This window comes from Amblyraja radiata, chromosome 31, assembly GCF_010909765.2.
Source record: "Amblyraja radiata isolate CabotCenter1 chromosome 31, sAmbRad1.1.pri, whole genome shotgun sequence".
NCBI classification, from domain to species: Eukaryota; Metazoa; Chordata; class Chondrichthyes; order Rajiformes; family Rajidae; genus Amblyraja; species Amblyraja radiata.
The window spans coordinates 28,861,414-28,880,482 of NC_045986.1; the positions used below are offsets into that span (position 1 = coordinate 28,861,414).

At 49.4% G+C, this 19,069-nt stretch overlaps 1 protein-coding gene across 2 annotated transcripts; it reads left to right on the forward strand.

The window, feature by feature from the left end:
• The first annotated feature begins 456 nt into the window (after positions 1 to 456).
• On the forward strand, positions 457 to 17,976 carry fam131c (family with sequence similarity 131 member C). Of its 2 annotated transcripts, XM_033048358.1 has the most exons (7): positions 457 to 754; positions 5,536 to 5,660; positions 8,457 to 8,495; positions 13,305 to 13,398; positions 15,626 to 15,808; positions 17,227 to 17,337; positions 17,440 to 17,976. In XM_033048358.1, the coding sequence occupies exons 1-7, from the start codon at positions 730 to 732 to the stop codon at positions 17,769 to 17,771; spliced, it is 909 nt and encodes a 302-aa protein (XP_032904249.1). In that variant the 5' UTR covers positions 457 to 729; the 3' UTR covers positions 17,772 to 17,976. The 2 variants fall into 2 exon arrangements, with proteins under 2 accessions (XP_032904249.1, XP_032904250.1); XM_033048359.1 differs by lacking the exon at positions 8,457 to 8,495.
• Positions 17,977 to 19,069: the final 1,093 nt, after the last annotated feature.

Here is a 19,069-nt window from a genome sequence, read left to right on the forward strand (position 1 = left end):
AAAGTCAATGGAGAGGGCAGTTCTGATGGGAAGAGGGATGCTGTTCCACATCTGCAGCATCTGTCCCACATCTGCAGCATCTGTCCCACATCTGCAGCATCTGTACCACATCTGCAGCATCTGCAGCATCTGTGGTTGCTTGAGGATGCTGTTCCACAAAGCAGCATCTGCAGCTCTTTCCCACATAGATCAATTGGCATTTTGTCTTTTTAATCTGTGACTGTTGCACAAAAAGTCACCTGTTGGGCAAGGTGATCGATGTCTTGCACCGAGAGAGAGGTGTGAGCGGTGGGCGCTCAGTGAACGGGGGGGGGGTAGGGAGGGAGGAACAGAACAAAGACTGTTGCTGGCGGCAGTGAATGTGTTAAGGGGTGTGTTGAGCAGCGGAGGGTGAAGGGCCTGTCCCACTTGCATGCGTTTGGCGCGACCAAACGGAAGCGGAGTTCGTGCCTGTGGCTGTGTGTGTGTGTGTGAATCTGTGCGTGTCTGTTTGTCTGTCTGCTCTCAGCGCGGCCACAAAGTGCATCCTCGGGACCCTGAGACTCACAAGCTGCTGACGCCACCACGACCAGTTGCCTGCGCTGGTGCTGATGCACAGACTCCGGGCCAGACTGCGATCTCTGTGTCTCTATCACACACACACACACACAAAGGAGAAAACAAAGACATGGTGCGCCCTTCCAACGAGAGCGGAAAATAGTCTTTGCTTTCTCCCTGAGCTACCTACAGATGATGGGCTGCTGCATCTCTAGAGGTGAGTGAGTGAGTGAGTTCGCGTTACCACAGCGAGCCATCCCTGCACCCGGACCAAACCCTCTCTGCTGCTGCTGCTGTTACTGCTGCTGCTGCCAGTTCCATTCCAGGCAGGCACCGTGCACAAAGGCCAAGATGCCCAGCACTGCTACACTCAGTGTAAGGCGGTGGAACCTTCCAGAAATGCACGGCTGCAAACGATTTCTGCGCCTGCCTTTGATAATTGTGTGTGTTGGCCGTGTGGCCGGGGGGATGTGATCGCCTCTCTGGGCCGGGCGCATTGCAGCGCCTTGCACTAGACAGGCTTGCCACCCTGGTACACATATGGTGCCCGCTGGAGACAGTGCTTGCTCAAGCTACTCCACACACATAGAACCATAGAAAATAGGTGCAGGAGTAGGCCATTCGGCCCTTCGAGCCTGCCACAGAAGGTAGTTGACGCCAGTTCATTGGCTATATTTAAGAGGGAGTTAGTTAGATGTGGCCCTTGTGGCTAAAGGGATCAGGAGGTATGGAGAGAAGGCAGGTTCTCATCTGGGTCCTAAAAGACTTCCCCCTTATCCTTAAACTGTGGCCCCTTGTTCTGGACTTCCCCAACATCGGGAACAATCTTCCTGTATCTAGCCTGTCCAACCCCTCAAGAATTTTGTACGTTTCTATAAGATCCCCCCCCTCAATCTTCTAAATTCTAGCGAGTACAAACCAAGAGTGGTGCTAGACTGCATTTAGTTCAGCTCTTGGTAAGAAAGAACTGCAGATGCTGGCCAAATCGAAGGTAGACACAAAATGCTGGAGTAACTCAGCGGCTTGGGCAGCATCTCTGGGTGGAAGGAATGGGCGACGTTTCGGGTCGAGACCCTTCCTCAGACTGATGCCAGGGGAGTGGGAGGTATATAGACAAGGAAGTGTAAGGTGTGAAATCAGGACAAAGGGGGTGGAGATCAAGAGAATTGTGGAATAGATCACATTGTTAGTTGGGAGAAGGGAACATCAAAGTAAACAGATACATTGTTGTCGGAGACAGTAAGACTGGTCGGAGAACTGGGATTGGGGATGGGATGGAGAGAGAGGGAAAGCAAGGGCTACTTGAAGTTAGAGAAGTCAACAAAATAGAGAGAGTACAGAGGAGATTTACTAGAATGTTGCCTGGGTTTCAGCAACTAAGTTACAGAGAAAGGTTGAACAAGTTAGGGCTTTATTTTTTGGAGCGCAGAAGGTTAAGGGGGGACTTGATAGAGGTCTTTAAAATGATGAGAGGGATAGACAGAGTTGACGTGGATAAGCTTTTCCCACTGAGAGTAGGGAAGATTCAAACAAGGGGACATGACTTGAGAATTAAGGGACAGAAGTTTAGGGGTAACATGAGGGGGAACTTCTTTACTCAGAGAGTGGTGGCTGTGTGGAATGAGCTTCCAGTGAAGGTGGTGGAGGCAGGTTCGTTTTTATCATTTAAAAATAAATTGGATAGTTATATGGACGGGAAAGGAATGGAGGGTTATGGTCTGAGCGCAGGTAGATGGGACTAGGGGAGAATACGTGTTTGGCACGGACTAGAAGGGTCGAGATGCTGTAATTGTTATATGGTTATATGGTTATAAGTCAATGTTCATATCATAGAAACACAGAAAATAGGTGCAGGAGTTGGCTGTTTGGCCTTTCGAGCTAGCAATGCCATTCAATATGATCATGGCTGATCATCCAAAATCAGTACCTCGTTCTGGCTTTTCCCACATACATGTTTGTGCGGAGTTTGTACGTTCTATCTGTGACCGTGTGGGTTTTCTCCAGGTGCTCAGGTTTCCTCCCAAACTCCAAAGACGTGCAGGTTTGTAGGTTAATTGGCTTGGTATGAATTGTATGTGTAGGATGGTGTTAGTGTGCGGGGAGCGCTGGTCGGCATGGACTCAGTGGGCCGAAGGGCCTGTTTCTGCGCTGTATAAGTATCTCTAAACTAAACCAAACATCACGGAGGCTGTGTAGCAAGTCCCTTGTTTAGTTTTTAGTTTAATTAGGCTTATCGATACAGCGCTGAAACAGGCCCTTAGGCCCACTGAGCCCGCACCGACCAGCGATCCCCGCACACCAACACTATCCTACACACACTAGGGACAATGTTACATTTATAACAAGCCAATTGACCTACAAACCTGCACGACTTTGGAGTGTGGGAGGAAACCGAAGATCTCGGAGAAAACCCACGCGGGTCACAGGGAGACGTGCAAACTCTGTACAGACAGCACCCGTAGTCGGGATCGAACCCGGGTCTCTGGCGCAGTCAGGCAGCGACTCTACTGCTTGTATTCGAGATGTAAAGAGAGCAGAAGTTATGTTTCAGCAACTTTGCCATTGGTACCATGGACAGCACCAGCTCTATAGCTGAGCTGTGTCCATAATATACATGAACTTCTGACCACAAAGAGTTACACAAACAAGGGTTCAAATCCAGGGAGTTCAGAGTCAAAGTGGGTAGTTTAGTGTAGAGATACTGTGCGGCTACAGGCCCTTCGGCCCACTGAGTTCCTGCTGAACAGCGACCCCCCCCCACACTAACACTACCTGAACTTGCCTTCTCTGTGTTACGTACCTATCTTCGTGACGTGTGGGGTGAGGGTGGCATGTGGTTTCGAATCTCACGACTGCTGCATGTGAAATTAGTTGTGTTCCCAATGTTGGGGGAGGGGGGGGGGGGGGCAGAACCAGGGGGTAACACACAGTTTAAGAATAAGGGGTCGGCCATTTAGGACTGAGATGAGGAAAAACTTTTTCACCCAGAGAGTTGTGAATCTGCAGAATTCTCTGCCACACAAGGCAGTGGAGGCCAATTCACTAGATGTTTTCAAGAGAGATTTGGTTCTTAGGGCTAACGGAACCAAGGGGTAAGGGGAGAAAGCAGGAACGGGGTACTGATTTTGGATGATCAGCCATGATCATATTGAATGTGGAATTCTCTGCCTCAGAGGGCGGTGGAGGCAGGTTCTCTGGATGCTTTCAAGAGAAAGTTAGATAGGGCTCTTAAAAATAGCGGAGTCAGGGGATATGGGGAGAAGGCAGGAACGAGGTACTGATTGGGAATGGTGGTGCTGGCTCGAAGGGCCAAATGGCCTACTCCTGCACCTATTGTCTATTATCTATTAATTTTTGAATGGCGGTGCTGGCTCGAAGGGCTGAATGGCCTACTCCTGCAACTATTTTCAATGTTTCTATGTTTGTTTATTAAACAAATGTAGGATTAAGAAGCCAAGTTAAAATGATGACCTTGTCAAAAAAGCCCATGTACATGACTTGTGTTCTTTGGGGAAGAAAATCTGGCTTCCTGACCCGATCTCTATGTGGCTCTGGTCCCATTATGGTTAATATTTAACTACCCTCTGCAGTGCTAGCGAACTGTCTGGATCAAAGCCAAATAGAATGGAGGATGATTGCTTAGTTTAATTTTGCCCAGTTGAGTTTAGTTTAGAGATACAGCACGGAAACAGGGCCCTTCGGCCCATCGAGTCCGCGCCAACCAATGATGATCCCCGCACATTAAGACTACCCTACATACACACACACATACACACACACACACACACACACACACACACACACACACACACACACACACACACACTAGGGACAATTTTACACTCAATTAACACTCAAGCAATTAACCTACAAACCTGCACGTCTTTGGTGTGTGGGAGGAAACCGGGGATCTCGGAGAAAACTCACGGGGAGAACGTACAAACTCCGTACAGACAGCACCCGTAGTCAGGATCGAACCCGGGTCTCCGGCGCTGTGAGCCAGCAACACCACCGGGAACAAATGGAGACTGGAGAATTACTGTCTGTCAGGCAACCTTTAGAGGTACAAGTCCTAATTTCTGTAGGGAGAACCGCAGATGCTGGTTTACATCGAAGATAGACACAAAATGCTGGACAATGGGACGGGCAGCATCTCTGGAGAGAAGGAGTGGCGTTTCGGGTCGGGTCGGGTCGGTGAAAATCTCTGCCTCAGAGGGCGATGGAGGCCGGTTCTCTGGAAGCTTTCAAGAGAGAGCTAGATAGGGCTCTTAAAGATAGCGGAGTCAGGGGATATGGGGAGAAGGCAGGAACGGGGTACTGATCGGGGAGGATCAGCCATGATCACATTGAATGGCGGTGCTGGCTCGAAGGGCCGAACGGCCTACTCCTGCACCTATTGTCTATTGTCGATTGAGTCCGTCCTACATAGAAAGCCCATTAAGTGGCCCTTTCTCAAATATCCAGCGGAAGTTCAGGTATACAACATCAGGTAGGCTGCCCTTGTTGACCCTCTTGTTTAAGAAATAGGTGACGTTTCGGGTCAAGAATTTTGTGGTAGAATTGTAGAAATTTTGTCTACCCCATTGGTGACCATCTGACTATCTTTTGCGAAGGAATGGGTGACGTTTCGTGTCGAGACCCTTCGGGTCTCGACCCGAAACGTCACCCTATTCCTTCGCTCCATAGATGCTGCCTCACCCGCTGAGTTTCTCCAGCAATTTTGTCTGCCTTTGTTGACTCCCTTGTTACCTCATCAATCATTTAGGCTTGTATTCACTGGAGTTTAGAGTTACTGGCATCAAAGTTGAGTTTAGTTTAGTTTAGTTTAGTTTACAGCATGGAAACAGGCCCTTCGGCCCACCGAGTCCCCCGCTGACCAGCGATCCCCGCACTAGCCTACACACACCAGGGACAATTTACATTTACACCGGGCCAATTAACCTGCAAACCTGCACGTCTTTGGAGTGCGTGTGAAGATTAATTATTTCATCTCTTTAGAAATTCTGACGGCTGCCTACGTTAACCCTGCGAGTGCCGGCGATGTCTCTCAGAGTAGAAGCACCGGCGCAGGTCAGGACAAGAGGGAGCAGCCGGAGACCGCTGAAGCACAGGACATCTGCAAGGTAACCATCCCCCTGCCAACTCCACACTAGGGCACGTCGATAACCACAGTCCACATGTCGCTTGCTCCCCTCACCCCAGCCAAGGGAATGTTCAAGAGGCGCTCCGTATGTTCATAAGTGATGGGGGCAGAATTGGGCCATTCGGCCCATCAATAGACAATAGGTACAGGAGTAGGCCATTCGGCCCTTCGAGCCAGCACCGCCATTCAATGTGATCATGGCTGATCATCCCCAATCAGTGCCCCCCGTTCCTGCCTTCTCCCCCATATCCCCTGACTCCGCTATCTTTAAGAGCCCTATCTAGCTCTCTCTTGAAAGCATCCAGAGAACCTGCCTCCACCGCCCTCTGAGGCAAAAAAATTCCACACACATCAAGTCTACTCCGCCATTCAATCATGGCTGATCTATCTCTCCCTCTCAAGCCCATTCCCCTGCCTTCACCCCATAACCCCTGGCACCCGTACTAATCAAGAATTTGTCAATCTCCGCCTTAAAAATATCCACTGACTTGTGGCCTCCACAGCCGTCTGTGGCAAAGAATCCCACAGATTCACCACCCTCTGACTGAAGGAATCCCTCCTCCTCTCCTTCCTGTGTCCTCTGGTCCGAGACTCTCCTGTCTACACAGCTCATCACCGATATACTTTACACCGAGGCGGCACAGTGGCTCAGCGGTAGAGTTGCTGCCTCACAGGGTTCGATCCCCCACCTCGGCTGCTGTCTGTACGGAGTTTGCACGTTCTCCCCGTGACCTGCGTGGGTTTCCTCCGGGCCTTCCAAAGGCGTGCGGGTTTGTAGGTCAGTCTGCTTTCTGCGATTTGTACCGTCCCTGGTGCGTAGGGAGTGGAGGAGAAAGAGGGATAGCACGGAGCTGGTGCTCAAAGGGTGATCGGCGGTCGGCACGGAAATGGCGGGCCGAATGGCCTGTTTCCACGTGGCGTTTTCTGAACGAATGTCATCTCTGGTCCACTTTCCACACGAGCTCAGCCACGCGTACCTCGTACTTGCTCCCCACCAACCTCCTTACGTGGGCATTCGCAGAGACCAACATCTCCCCTAATCCACGGTGGACAAAAGTGCTGGAGAAACTCAGCGGGTGCAGCAGCGTCTATGTGGAGCGAAGGAAATAGGAAACGTTTCGGGACGAAACCCTTCCGGGTTTCGGCCCGAAACGTTGCCTATTTCCTATAGGGGGGGGTTGCACGAAAGGTCACTGGGTCAGAGGGCTCGACGCTAAATCCATCTGGAGGACATCCGTCACTTCCGGTATATGTTGTTAATGCCAAAAACGCGTACTTTCCTACCTGTTAAAAACCGCCAAAATGTTGAATTTTTGCGCTGAAAAAAATTGTGGGAGTCGGGGTAAGTGTGAGAGACATCGGACCCAACTTTAGAATTTAGAATTCCAAACGTGAAGCGAAATGAAGGTAATAGAGAAGCGAGAACTGAATGGGACAACAGCAGCTAAAGTGCTTGGTAAACGTTGAAAATATTGGGAATGATCGCGTCTGCTCACGGCATTATTTGTGTTTTTTTCTTGAAACTCTCAGAAGTGATAAATCTGGCTGTAAATCTTTCTTCAGATGCGTTTTCATTCTGTATGTAAAAACCCACGGGAACCATGGGCGATTAAAAAAAAATCACAGCCAGATTTATCACTTCTGAAACTTTTTAGATGCCAAAGGAATCAAGAAAAAACACCTTAGTTGATGAAATGCAGTGAGCAAAATGTTGGCCAAGCACTCTGGCTGTTGTTGTCCCTGCTGCTCTCGCTTCTATCTACCGTCATTTCTCCTCACTTTTGGAATTGTGAAGTAGGCTAAATGTCTCACTCGCTTATCCCGATTTCCATATTTATTTGCAGCGCAAACATTGACCATTTCAGCGGGTTTTAACGGGCCCGCTCCGCTGGAAACAACGGTCAGCGCCTACCTGCAGTTCATCGCGTGTACTCCATTTGGAGTAGTGTAGCAACAGTACGGGTCATGGGTCGTGACCCGACTGCCGTGAAACCTCCCTATAGTGGAGATTGTCCAACTCTTTGCATGGAGCGAAGGAAATAGGCCACGTTTGCCTATTTTCTTTGCTCCATGCAAAGAGTTGAATAATCTCCACTATAGGAAATAGGCAACGTTTCGGGCCGAAACCCTTCCGGGTTTCGGCCCGAAACGTTGCCTATTTCCTTCGCTCCATAGATGTTGCTGCACCCGCTGAGTTTCTCCAGCACTTTTGTCTACCTTCGATTTTCCAGCATCTGCAGTTCCTTCTTAAACACTCTCCCTAACTGACTGGGCTTCCAGCTACCTCCGCCCACACTGGATGTCCACCCGGCCTTGGTTATGGCCCCATCCCCACGCCCCGCGTACAATATCTGGAACGTTGCGGCTTCACAGCCTCAGAAATTCCTTCCAGCGGCTCCTAGTGTCACTTGGCAGAGGTGGGGTGGAAGTCTCAGTGTGTTGAGGGTCGTGACTTTATCGCACTCCCCCAACATAGGTGAATTTAGTTCCGTTCAGTTTCATTGTGTTGCATTTCGTTGGCTGGTGCACCCGGAGAAAACCCACGCGGGTCACGGGGAGAACGTACAAACTCCGTACAGACAGCACCCGTAGTCAGGATCGAACCCGGGTCTCTGGCGCTGTGAGGCAGCAACTCTACCCACTGTGCCGCCTGCTAAGTTACTCCAGCACGTTGAGCCTGTCTTTGGTATAAACCAGCATCTGCAGTTCCTTTTTTTAATTATTATAACCCCACTGTTGATTTAATGCTTTTTTCTATTGATGGATTATATTTCAGCAAGACAGGACAGATTTCTGCTGGGACCCCATTCTCCAGGTCAGTGCCTCCTCCTCCATCCTGTACGTGGTTCAAACGCACGCCCCTGGAAGTAAAACTAACTAACCAAGCCCCTCACTGATCCAAAACGAATCACAAGGTGCTGGAGTCAAGCTGGAATGGGCGCAGAGAAGGTTCACGAGGACCCTGCCAGGTTCATAAAGTTACAGGAGCAGAATTAGGCCATTCGGCCCATCAAGTCTACTCCGCCATTCAATTGCGGCTCACCCATCTTTCCCTCTTGACCCCATCCTCCTGCCTTCTCCCCGTAACCCTCAGACCCCTGTACTAATCAAGAATCTTATCTATCTCCGGCTTAAAAATATCCATTGACGTGGCCTCCACAGCCTTCTGTGGCAAAGAATTCCACAGATTCACCGGCCTCTGACTAAAGAAATTCCTCCTAATCTCCTTCTTAAATGCAATGTCCTTTCCACTAATGGGAGAGTCTAGGACCAGAGGGCTGTGCCCTCTGGTCCTAGACTCTCCCATTAGTGGAAACACCCTCTCCACATCCACTTTTGGATGGTTGAGCTGGCTAGGACTTTATTCCTTGGAGCATGAGAGGTAATCTTATAGAAATGTATAAACTCATAGGGTAGATGCACAGAGTCCTTTACCCAGAGTAGGGGAATCGTGAACCCAAGGACATAGGTTTAAGGTGAAGGGGTATAATTAAATTAACTTTTTCACACTAAGGGTGGTGGGTGCATGGAACTAGCTGCCGGAGGAGGTAGTTGAGGCAGGGACTATTGTGACGTTTAAGATTCAGTTAGACATTTCATGGACAGGACAGGTTTCGAGGGCGAAATGGACAAGGCTCTGGAACCAAGGGTGCCAGAAAATCTGAATCTGAACACTATGGTACATAACACACCATTACAAATCTGTCGGAAGGAACTGCAGACTGAAGAAGGGTCTCGACCTGAAACGTCACCCGTTCTCGGAAAAATGCTGAAAAGCAGGACCTCCAGGGTTGTTATCTCCGGTTTGCTTCCAGTTCCTCGTGCTGGCGAGAGCAGGAACAGGGAGATACGGGACCTGAACGTGTGGCTGAGGAACTGGTGCACGGGGCAGGGATTTAGATTCTTAGATCACTGGGATCTGTTTTGGGGTAAGGGGGAACTGTACAAAAGGGACGGATTGCATCTTAACAGGTGTGGGACCAGCATTCTGGCAGGCAGGTTTGCCACTGCTACACGGGTGGTTTTAAACTGAATAAGGGGGGTGGGGTGTCGAATGGGCTAGTGGAGGATGGAGTTAAAGGGAAAGGCTTTCTTAAATGTGTGAGCGTAGAGACAGAGGGGTGTAAAATGAGGGTAGAAGCAATAGGTAGCAAGGTGAAAAGTAAAAGTGGCAGGCCGGAAAATCCAGGGCAAAAATCAAAAAGGGCCACTTTTCAACAAAATTGTATAAGGGGTAAGAGTGTTGTAAAAACAAGCCTGAAGGCTTTGTGTCTCAATGCAAGGAGCATTCGTAATAAGGTGGATGAGTTGAATGTGCAGATAGCTATTAATGACTATGATATAGTTGGGATCACGGAGACATGGCTCCAGGGTGACCAAGGCTGGGAGCTGAACATCCAGGGATATTCAATATTCAGGAGGGATAGAGAGAAAGGAAAAGGAGGTGGGGTAGCGTTGCTGATTAAAGAGGAGATTAACGCAATGGAAAGGAAGGACATTAGTTTGCAGGATGTGGAATCGGTATGGGTAGAGCTGCGAAACACTAAGGGGCAGAAAACGCTGGTGGGTGTTGTGTACAGGCCACCTAACAGTAGTAGTGAAGTTGGAGATGGTATCAAACAGGAAATTAGAAATGCGTGCGACAAAGGCAAAACCGTTATAATGGGTGACTTCAATCTACATATAGATTGGATGAATCAAATTGGCAGGGGTGCTGAGGAAGAGGATTTTTTGGAATGTATGCGGGATAGTTATCTAAATCAACATGTAGAGGAACCAACGAGAGAGCAGGCTATTTTAGACTGGGTATTGAGTAATGAGGAAGGGTTAGTTAGCAGTCTTGTTGTACGTGCCCCCTTGGGCAAGAGTGACCATAATATGGTTGAGTTCTTCATTAGGATGGAGAGTGACATTGTTAATTCAGAAACAATGGTTCTGAACTTAAAGAAAGGTAACTTTGAGGGTATGAGACGTGAATTGGCCAAGATTGACTGGCAATTAATTCTAAAAGGGTTGACGGTGGATATGCAATGGAAGACATTTAAAGACTGCATGGATGAACTACAAAAATTGTTCATCCCAGTTTGGCAAAAGAATAAATCAGGGAAGGTAGTGCATCCGTGGATAACAAGGGAAATCAGGGATAGTATCAAAGCGAAGGATGATGCGTACAAATTAGCCAGAAAAAGCAGCATACCGGAGGACTGGGAGAAATTCAGAGACCAGCAGAGGAGGACAAAGGGCTTAATTAGGAAAGGAAAAATAGATTATGAAAGAAAACTGGCAGGGAACATAAAAACTGACTGCAAAAGTTTTTATAGATATGTGAAAAGAAAGAGATTAGTTAAAACAAATGTAGGTCCCTTGCAGTCAGAAACAGGTGAGTTGATCATGGGGAACAAGGATATGGCGGACCAATTGAATAACTACTTTGGTTCCGTCTTCACTAAGGAAGACATAAATAATCTGCCGGAAATAGCAGGGGACCGCGGGTCAAAGGAGTTGGAGGAATTGAGTGAAATCCAGGTTAGCCGGGAAGTGGGGTTGGGTAAATTAAATGGATTAAAGGCCGATAAATCCCCAGGGCCAGATAGGCTGCATCCCAGAGTACTTAAGGAAGTAGCTCCAGAAATAGTGGATGCATTAGTAATAATCTTTCAAAACTCTTTAGATTCTGGAGTAGTTCCTGAGGATTGGCGGGTAGCAAACGTAACCCCACTTTTTAAGAAGGGAGGGAGAGAGAAAATGGGGAATTACAGACCAGTTAGTCTAACATCGGTAGTGGGAAAACTGCTAGAGTCAGTTATTAAAGATGGGATAGCAGCACATTTGGAAAGTGGTGAAATCATTGGACAAAGTCAGCATGGATTTACAAAAGGTAAATCATGTCTGACGAATCTTATAGAATTTTTCGAGGATGTAACTAGTAGCATGGATAGGGGAGAACCAGTGGATGTGGTGTATCTGGACTTCCAGAAGGCTTTCGACAAGGTCCCACATAAGAGATTAGTTTACAAACTTAAAGCACACGGCATTGGGGGTTCAGTATTGATGTGGATAGAGAACTGGCTGGCAAACAGGAAGCAAAGGGTAGGAGTAAACGGGTCCTTTTCACAATGGCAGGCAGTGACTAGTGGGGTACCGCAAGGCTCAGTGCTGGGACCCCAGCTATTTACAATATATATTAATGATCTGGATGAGGGAATTGAAGGCAATATCTCCAAGTTTGCGGATGACACTAAGCTGGGGGGCAGTGTTAGCTGTGAGGAGGATGCTAGGAGACTGCAAGGTGACTTGGATAGGCTGGGTGAGTGGGCAAATGTTTGGCAGATGCAGTATAATGTGGATAAATGTGAGGTTATCCATTTTGGTGGCAAAAACAGGAAAGCAGACTATTATCTAAATGGTGGCCGACTAGGAAAAGGGGAGATGCAGCGAGACCTGGGTGTCATGGTACACCAGTCATTGAAAGTGGGCATGCAGGTGCAGCAGGCAGTGAAGAAAGCGAATGGTATGTTAGCTTTCATAGCAAAAGGATTTGAGTATAGGAGCAGGGAGGTTCTACTGCAGTTGTACAGGGTCTTGGTGAGACCACACCTGGAGTATTGCGTACAGTTTTGGTCTCCAAATCTGAGGAAGGACATTATTGCCATAGAGGGAGTGCAGAGAAGGTTCACCAGACTGATTCCTGGGATGTCAGGACTGTCTTATGAAGAAAGACTGGATAGACTTGGTTTATACTCTCTAGAATTTAGGAGATTGAGAGGGGATCTTATAGAAACTTACAAAATTCTTAAGGGGTTGGACAGGCTAGATGCAGGAAGATTGCTCCCGATGTTGGGGAAGTCCAGGACAAGGGGTCACAGCTTAAGGATAAGGGGGAAATCCTTTAAAACCGAGATGAGAAGAACTTTTTTCACACAGAGAGTGGTGAATCTCTGGAACTCCCTGCCACAGAGGGTAGTCGAGGCCAGTTCATTGGCTATATTTAAGAGGGAGTTAGATGTGGCCCTTGTGGCTAAGGGGATCAGAGGGTATGGAGAGAAGGCAGGTACGGGATACTGAGTTGGATGATCAGCCATGATCATATTGAATGGCGGTGCAGGCTCGAAGGGCCGAATGGCCTACTCCTGCACCTAATTTCTATGTTTCTATGTTTCCTTCTCTCCGGAGATGCTGCCTGACCCGTTGAGTTACTCCAGCGTTTTCTGTCCCCCCCCCTTAAAAATCTTATTGAGTTTAGTAGAGATACTGCGCGGAAACAGGCTCTTCAGCCCACCGAGCCCACACTGACCAGCGATCCCCGCACACTGACACTATCCTACACACACACACACACTGGGGACAATTTTACATTGACACCACGCCGCTGAAACTACAAAGGTGTACGTCTTTGGGAGTGTGGGAGGATACTGAAGATCTCGGAGAAAACCCACGGGGTGAACGTACAAACTCCATACAGACAGCACCCGTAGTCAGGATCGAACCCGGGTCTCGGGCGCTGTGGGGCAGCAACTCTACCGCTGCGCCACCGTGCCACACATACAATTTAAGTGTCATTACTTTACATTCTGTGAGTCACTGTTTTGAACATTGTTTAATTCTCCTTGTCTTTGGGATTTAGAATTGCTTTGGAAGTACCAATGGATTTTTCTCCGGCTCCAAGCAGACCCTGAATGGCTACGATATTAATGCACTGGCAAGATCGTCGCTGGTTGGTAGGTCAATGTCGCCCCTGATGGTGCTTTATTGCCAGGTGTACCGTGCTCCAATGAAATGCTTAGCTGGCAACCCAGTGCCACCATACGGCACACCTCAGCTGGGCAGCGGAGTCACAGCATGGAAACAGGCCCTTCAGCCCAACTTGCCCACACCGGCCAACATGTCCCACCTGCCCGCATTTGGTCCATATCCCTCCAAACCTGTCCTATCCCTATACCTGTCTAACTGTTTCTTGAACGTTGGAATAGTCCCAGCCTCAACTACCTCCTCTGGCAACTCGTTCCATACACCCACCACCCCTGTGTGAAAACATTACCCCTCAGATTCCTGTTAAATCTTTTTCCCTTCACCTTAAACCTATGTCCTCTGGTCCTCGATTCCCCTACTCTGGGCAAGAGACTGTGCGTCTACCCGATCTATTCCTCTCATGATTTTACACACTAATTATACACTTTTGTACACAAATGTCGGCACGACTCTGACACCAACAAAGTTTCTAAAGATCGTCAACTGTGCAATCTACTGCCGCAGGACCCCCCACATCCCCACCCCACCCCCTCCCCCCACCCCCAACCGCTACCACATCCTCCGCCCACACCCCCCCCCCACACCCCCCCCCCCCCACACCCCCCCCCCCCCACACCCCCTCCCACACCCCCTCCCACACCACCTCATCCGACCCCCACCACCACCCCCATCCCCATCCGTTACCACACCCCCACCCCACCCCCCACCCCCAACCACCCCCCACCCCCCAACCCCACCCCTCCCCTCACCCAGAGGTCCCCACAGCCTCTGACGTTCCAGAGAAAACAAATCCAGTTTGTCCAACCTCTCCGTTGGACAAGTCTGAAGAAGGGTCTCGACCCGAAACGTCGCCCGTTCCTTCTCTCCAGAGATGCTGCCCTGTCTGTCCCGCTGAGTTACTCCAGCATGTTGTGGCTGTCTTCAGTTTAAACCAGCATCTTCCTACGCATTTCCTCTGTTGTCGAAATATGTAATTAGCAGCTGATCACTGGGACTTGGCACGGACAGTAATACATCCTGCCCTCTCTGGTGTATGTATGAGGAGGGATGGCAGATCCACTGGGTATTTGCAGGAAGCAGTGCCAGTGCCAGTGACCCACCCTGTACACGAGTTACCCTGCATCGACGTGCAGCAACTGTTCTACAGAAATAGATCACTGCTTTGTACAGACGCACCCAGACCCAAACCCCCCTCAGTCACACTGCTCCTTGCCCTCCTTAGTTTAGTGATGCAGCGTTGAAACTGCCCCTTCAGCCCAACCTGCCCACGCCGACCAACATGTCCCACCTGCCTGCGTTTGGCCCGTATCCCTCTCAGTTTCAGTTTAGTCTCTGGTCACGTGTACCGAGGAACAGTGAAAGGTTTTTAGTTTGGTGCCGACCAGCCACCGGACAGACAACACATGATTACAATCGCTCCATTTACGGTGTACAGACACAGGATAAGGGAATAACGTTTGGTGCAAGGTAAAGGGGCTGTCCCACTGTGGCGACCTAATTGGCCAGTTTAGAAGAGTTTGCCCTCGACTCATACTCGCAGCATGGTCGACGTGAGGTCCTAGGAGGTCTTTGTAACTCTCCCTCATGCTCGAGAGTGCTCGAGAGTGGTCCCCGTGAGGCCTCAGCTAGGTCGCGGCGTTTATTTCAACATGCTGAAAAATGCCCGCGAGTAAAAAATAGGTCGCCCTGGAAAAAAATCTAATTTTTTTTTACCCGTAGATTTAGTCGAAGTAGGTCGTAGTGGGTCGGCACGTTAGTCGTAGGTAATCGAGGGTAGTCGAAGGTAGTCGTAGATAGTCTTCAACATAGTCGAAGGGAGGTCGAAGGAGGTCGTTTTCACTCTCCACTATTCGGTGTCCAATTTTCACGAAGCTGGTCTTCAACATAGTCGACGGAGGTTGAAGGAGGTCTTCAACATGACACTTTTTCAAACTCTTCTAAACTCTTCAATTAGGTCGCCGCAGTGGGACAGCCCCTTAAAGCCAGTATAGTCCGGTCAAGGATAATCCAAGGGACATCAAAGATTGTATTGATCGTATAGATAGTATTGATCACACACTGTATAGATCATGTAGTCTGTATTGATCACACAGATTGTATTGATCACATAAACTGTATTGATCACACAGATAGTATTGATCATATAGATTGGTTTGATGATGGTAGTGATTGACGTGTGTTGTACCTGTATTGCAGGCTTGGTTCAGACAGCGAAGGATCACATCACCAAGCCGACAGCCATGGCACGCGGGCGAGTTGCCCACATCATTGAGTGGAAGGGCTGGGGCACCCAGCGTCGCAGTTGTGATGCTCCCCGCATGGACGAGGACCAGTACTCCACGCTGACCGACGAGCTGAAGGAGGCTCGCTTTGCTGCAGGTAGGACACGGGGTCACTGGGCTGGAAGACAGGGCTCAGCTTGTGGTCCATAGAGTGATACAGCGTGGAAACAGGCCCTTCGGCCCAACGTGCCCACACCAACCTACATGTCCCAGCTACACTAGTCCCACCTGCCTACATTTGCCCAATTTCCCTCCAAACCTGTCCTATCCATGTACATGTCTAACTGTTCCTTAAACGCAGGGACAGTCCCAGCCTCAACTACCTCCTCCGGCAGCTCGTTCCGTACACCCGCCACCCTATGTGTGAAATGTTTACCCCTCAGATTCCTATTAAATCTGTTAAAACTTCGGGAGCTCCAAGTCGTTGGAGCTTCGATCGCCCCGACCGCTGTGGTGGATGTTGATGTTAACTTTTATGTAGTTGTGTGTCTTGTAGATAATAGACAATAGGTGCAGGAGTAGGCCATTCAGCCCTTCGAGCCAGCACCGCCATTCAATGTGATCATGGCTGATCATCCACAATCAGTACCCCGTTCCTGCCTTCTCCCCATATCTCCGGACTCCTCTATCTTTCAGAGCCCTATCTAATTGTATTGTATTGTATTCAAATTTATTGTCATTGTCTCAATTAGAGACAACGAAATGAATTTTCCTTACAGGCAGTATCATAAAAATTAATAAATAATAAAACATATTAAAAATAAAATTGAATTAAAAAAAGAAAAGCACAAACACAGAAAGTCCACGACACAACATAACACAGTGGCACCAAGGTGAGTAATATGCCCCTGTCCCACTTAGGAAACCTGAACGGAAACCTCTGGAGACCTTGCGCCCCACCCAAGGTTTCCGTGCGGTTCCCGGAGGTTTTTGTCAGTCTCCAAACCTGCTTCCACTACCTGCAACCTCCGGCAACCCCCGGGAACCGCACGGAAACCTTGGGTGGGGCGCAAAGTCTCCAGAGGTTTCCGTTCAAGTTTCCTAAGTGGGACAGGGGGCATTACTCTCTCTTGAAAGCATCCAGAGAATTGGCCTCCACCGCCCTCTGAGGCAGCGAATTCCACAGATTCACAACTCTCTGGGTGAAAGGCTTTTACCCATCTCAGTTCCAAAGGGCCAACCCCTTATTCTTAAACTGTGGCCCCTGGTTCTGGACCCCCCCCCCCCACCCTCCCCCCCCTCCAACATGGGGAAGATGAAGGAATCAATCTTGTTGCTTTTTGCTGCTATGACCATATGGTAAATCAAATCTCGCCGGACCTGCAATGGTACTGGTGGCAATAAAGGGACATCAACCCATTGAACCATTAAACCCGTGTCCTCTGGTCCCTGAGATGGAGTCTGGAGGGTCAGGTTGTAGAAAACTTGGTTTGGTTGGTGTGGTTCCCGGAGCTCCATGTTGCTGCGCTGGTCGCCATGACATTTCTCGCTTGACGCCGTCTCTCTCCTCCGCAGGCGTTGCCGAGCAGTTCGCCATCACCGAGGCGACCCTCAGCGCTTGGTCTTCACTGGACACGGACGGCGTGCTTGGGGACAGCAGTCCCAGCATCGCGGTGAACTACCTCAGTAAGTCACCCTCCTGCACCTATTGTCTATCGAATGGCTCGACGGGCCGAATGGCCTACTCCTAAACGTCTATTACTTTAACACAAGTCTTCTCTTCCATAGATACGGAGGACAGTTACTATGACGATCGCTCCCTCAGTGGGTCCCAGGGCTTTTACTCGTTGAATGTGGAGGGGCCTTGTGTTGCCGCCAGCCCCCAATCATCGTCGATGGGCAGCCCGGCTGGTGAAGAGGTGCCCGTGGACAAGGACCCTGCCCACCCCCTCACTGGGACCTTGGGCCTCGAGCCCCCTAAATGCCTGTACGTGCCAGAGGCCGGCGGCGGTGGGCTGGACATACACAGGACACTGCAGCAGAGCACAGGCAGTCACCTACAGCATTCCCACTCCAGCAACACCAGCTCACTCATTGAAGACGATGTCTTTTATAACTAGACTACAAGAGGCGGCAATCCACAACCACTCTCTCACACGCACACTCTCAACCTCCGCACTCACTCTGGCTGCTGGTTTATTCCATCTCAACATTTATATGTGTGTCTATGTGTGTGTGTGTACGTGTGTGTGTGTGTACGTGTGTGTGTGTACGTGTGTGTGTACGTGTGTGTGTGTACGTGTGTGTGTATATATATGTGTGTGTGTGTGTCTGTGCGTGTGTGTGTGTGTGTGTACGTGTGTGTGTGTCTATATGTGTGTGTATGTATGTGTCTATTTGTCTGTCTGTGTGTGTGTGTACGTGTGTGTGTGTCTGTACGTGTGTGTGTGTCTGTACGTGTGTGTGATATTCATTGGGGTAAACGATGATGCCAAAACAGGAAACACACTGATCCTGACTGCAGATGCTGTCTGGGTGGAGTTTGCACGTTCTCCCTATGACAGCACGGGGTTTCTAAAGTCACAGTCATTCAGCGCGGAGACAGGCCCTTCAGCCCAACTTGTCCCTTCTCAATTGGTAACTAGAGGTTATGGGAAGATGGGGTAGATATGGGTTAGCCACGGTTGGATGGTGGAGTAGACTCGATGGGCTGAATGGCCTCATTCTGCTGCTATGTCTTATGGTCTTGTCTAAGCCAACCAAGATGCCCCTTGTAAGGTGGTGCCATTTGCCTGCATTTGGCCCATATCCCTCTAAACCTCCTACATGTCCAAGTCTGTAGGAAGGAGTTACATCAACAGTAGACACTAAATGCTGGAATAACTCAGTGGGTCAGGCAGTGTCTCTGGGGAACAGGAATAACTGACGTCTCGGGTCGGGACCCTGATGATGTCTGAAGATGGATTTGACCCAACACGTCACCTATTCCTTTTCTCCACAGGTACCTGTCCAAATGTCTATTCAATTCTGTTATAGAGCAGGTATAATTCCCCCCCACCTACCAAAAACGTGCAGGTTTGTGGGTTCATTGGCCTCTTTAAATTGTCCCGTGGTGTGGATGAGAGAGTGGGATCACACAGAACTAGTGTAGACAAAAATGCTGGAGAAACTCAGCGGGTGAGGCAGCGTCTATGGAGCGAAGGAAATAGGCGACGTTTCGGGTCGAGACCCTTCTTCAGACTGATGTGGGGGTGGGGGGGGGGGGGGTAAGAGGAAAGGAAGAGGCGGAGGCTGTGGGAGAGCTGGGAAGGGGAGGGGAAGGAGGGAGAAAGCAGGGACTACCTGAAATTGGAGAAGTCAATGTTCATACCGCTGGGGTGTAAACTGCCCAAGCGAAATATGAGGTGCTGCTCCTCCA